General features: G+C 45.8%; 1 protein-coding gene across 1 annotated transcript in view; it reads left to right on the top strand.

The window, feature by feature from the left end:
- Positions 1 to 1950, top strand: part of CPLX4 (complexin 4) — a 26327-nt gene extending 24377 nt beyond the window's left edge. The window contains exon 3 of the mRNA XM_017528839.2: positions 389 to 1950. Within this exon, the coding sequence (XP_017384328.1) occupies positions 389 to 616 (228 nt within the window). The 3' untranslated portion in view covers positions 617 to 1950. The remainder of the gene's footprint in view (positions 1 to 388) is intronic.
- Positions 1951 to 2649: the final 699 nt, after the last annotated feature.

Below are 2649 nucleotides of genomic sequence, written 5' to 3'. Positions count from 1 at the left end.
AAAAAAAAAAAAAAAAAAAAAAAAAAAAAAAAAAATCCAGATAGCTGGGCTCCACCTCAAGAGTTTCTGATTCAGTAGGTCTGGGATGGGGCCAAGAATTTGTAGTTCTAACAGGTTCTAGATGACGCTAATGCTGCTTGTCCAGGGACCACGCGTGGAGAACCACCATGCTGGAAGGTTCTGATCAACCCAAGGTGCGCTGAAGGAGCGACCTCCCAACAGGAGTCTCCACTACTGCCGCCAGGACCGGGCTGCGCTTCAAGGCCAAGCGTGCCACTCACTTCGTTCATTCTCTGCAGACCTTTTCCCGCTGCTTTAAAAATTTATTTAGTTAGTGAGTTAGTAGGGTGAGTTTAGAGTTATTTATCTATCTCTATTTTTCACGTAGAGTGAAATGGATGAGAACCAAATCCAGATGGCTGGAGACGATGTGGATTTACCTGAAGATCTCCGGAAAATGGTAGATGAAGATCAAGAAGAGGAAGAAGATAAAGATTCTATTCTTGGGCAGATACAGAATCTCCAGAACATGGACTTGGATACCATAAAAGAAAAAGCCCAGGCCACCTTCACCGAAATCAAGCAGACAGCAGAGCAGAAGTGTTGTGTGATGTGAGGGTGGGAGGGGTACAGGGAGGGCACGAGCCATCCTTGGAAAAGACCACTCTCCTGTGGGACGTTCCAAACAGTACATGTTTTCACGTAGTGAACACAGTTAGGAAAACCACGATGGCCCATTGATAGATGATAATTCGTTGTTCTAAATATTCCTGGCAGAGCACTAGCTAGCACCTTGCAGCAGGAACCATGCTTTCCTCTTAGTTATAAATGACATGGACTGCAAACCTTCAGTTGGAAATAGTGATGTAGAACATGTGTCTGCTTAAAGACCTTAGATGAGCCAGGAAGAAACAAAAGCAGGTGGCATTTCCTCTCCAACTTTCTTCCTTAGAGGCGAAGTTCTCAGCCTGTCCAGCTATTCACAGGACACCAGGTCCCTTCAGAGAAAGATGTGTAGAGTCAAGGCGTCCACTCCTTGGAGGGCAGCCCTCTAAGAAGCCGAGATGCCCACAGGGAGCGGAGGCCGCAGACTCCAGGGCAATCAAAAGTCACACTCACCCTTCAACCTCTCAGGCTCCTTGACACTTGGCAGGGATTCTCATCAACTTTGGTCCTTGGACACTTCTCAGCCAAGTGGCAGTAGCAGGGATGTGGTGAATGGTGAGGAATTGAGGCAGGAAATAGACCTCACCAGCCCTTTGCATTGGAGATCATCATTCTAGAGGCCATGTGAAAAATGGACCCGAGGGAGGCACAGTTAGAGGCAGAGGAAAACCAGGGAGGCAACTGCTTTTTTTGAGTTGAGCTTAACCCTGTACTTGGTGATAGCAATGGGAACACAGTGGGTAGACTAACAGAGAGCATTAAGAAGTTAAATCAGTCTCTCTCTCTCTATCTGCTCCCAACCTCTCTCTCACCGCCTTCTGTCCTTCCTGCCCAATCTCCTTCTCTCTCTTTTTTTTCTTCTCCTGTCCCTTCCCATCCCACCCCTTCAGGCCACCTTCCAGTAAATCACACTGTCATTTGGTGCCACAGGCTTTCAGGGTAGACACTGATTTTTTCCCCCTAATACCTGCTCTCTTTCAAAAGGAATAATTCAAAACACTTAGGACAATTACCACCAAAACACTTCGAGCTATTTAGCTAAAGCCCACCAAACCAAAACAAAATACCGTTTTTTTGGTGAATCTGTTCATATTAAGGATCGAAAACAAATTTTGTCAAGAAGAACTGCTCTGTCAAACGAAAAGGAAACTAGGACTAAAAACTTAGGGTCTAACTTGTTCTAAACCCAGCGTTCCCAAATGTGTTGTCTAAGAAGTTTCATGTTATAAAAGTATTCAAATAAAACAAATGACTAGAGGTCCACAACCTTTGGTCCTTGGCAAAGTTTAGGCTGTCTCAGAAGTTCCCAGGAGGACATTGGTACAATGATTGAGGCTAGTTAACCTTCTAGTCCACAAACCCAGATGCCGGGGCCACGTTTTAAAACCATGCTTGCCGGGCGCGGTGGCTCAAGCCTGTAATCCCAGCACTTTGGGAGGCCGAGGCGGGTGGATCACGAGGTCAAGAGATCGAGACCATCCTGGTCAACAAGGTGAAACCCCGTCTCTACTAAAAATACAAAAAATTAGCTGGGCATGGTGGTGCGTGCCTGTAATCCCAGCTACTCAGGAGGCTGAGGCAGGAGAATTGCCTGAACCCAGGAAGCGGAGGTTGCGGTGAGCCAAGATCGCGCCATTGCACTCCAGCCTGGGTAACAAGAGTGAAACTCCGTCTCAAAAAAAAAAAAAAAAAAAAAATGCTTATCTTTTATCAGAAATGGCATGGGAGTTGTGATTTTTTTCAGAGCAAAAGCTTTAAAATACTTTTTTAAAAACTGCAATATAATAGAGAAGATTTGTCTTCGGTTTCATGCCTGACTCTGCCCTGTGGTTGACGGGGTGGGTAGTGTGGACGGGTGAGGGGAGTGCGTGTGGCCTGATGTTTGCACACTTTATATGACATAAAATACTACAGCTGCCAAATTGTTCCACAGACTAGCCTCAGGATGGCATGGAAGACATGCTTTCTTGTAAAAGATACAGC

The sequence above is a fragment of the Cebus imitator genome, unplaced genomic scaffold (assembly GCF_001604975.1).
Source record: "Cebus imitator isolate Cc_AM_T3 unplaced genomic scaffold, Cebus_imitator-1.0 Scaffold55, whole genome shotgun sequence".
NCBI classification, from domain to species: Eukaryota; Metazoa; Chordata; class Mammalia; order Primates; family Cebidae; genus Cebus; species Cebus imitator.
The sequence above is the reverse complement of the archived record's forward strand: the minus strand, read 5'-3'. Positions and strand labels throughout refer to the sequence as shown.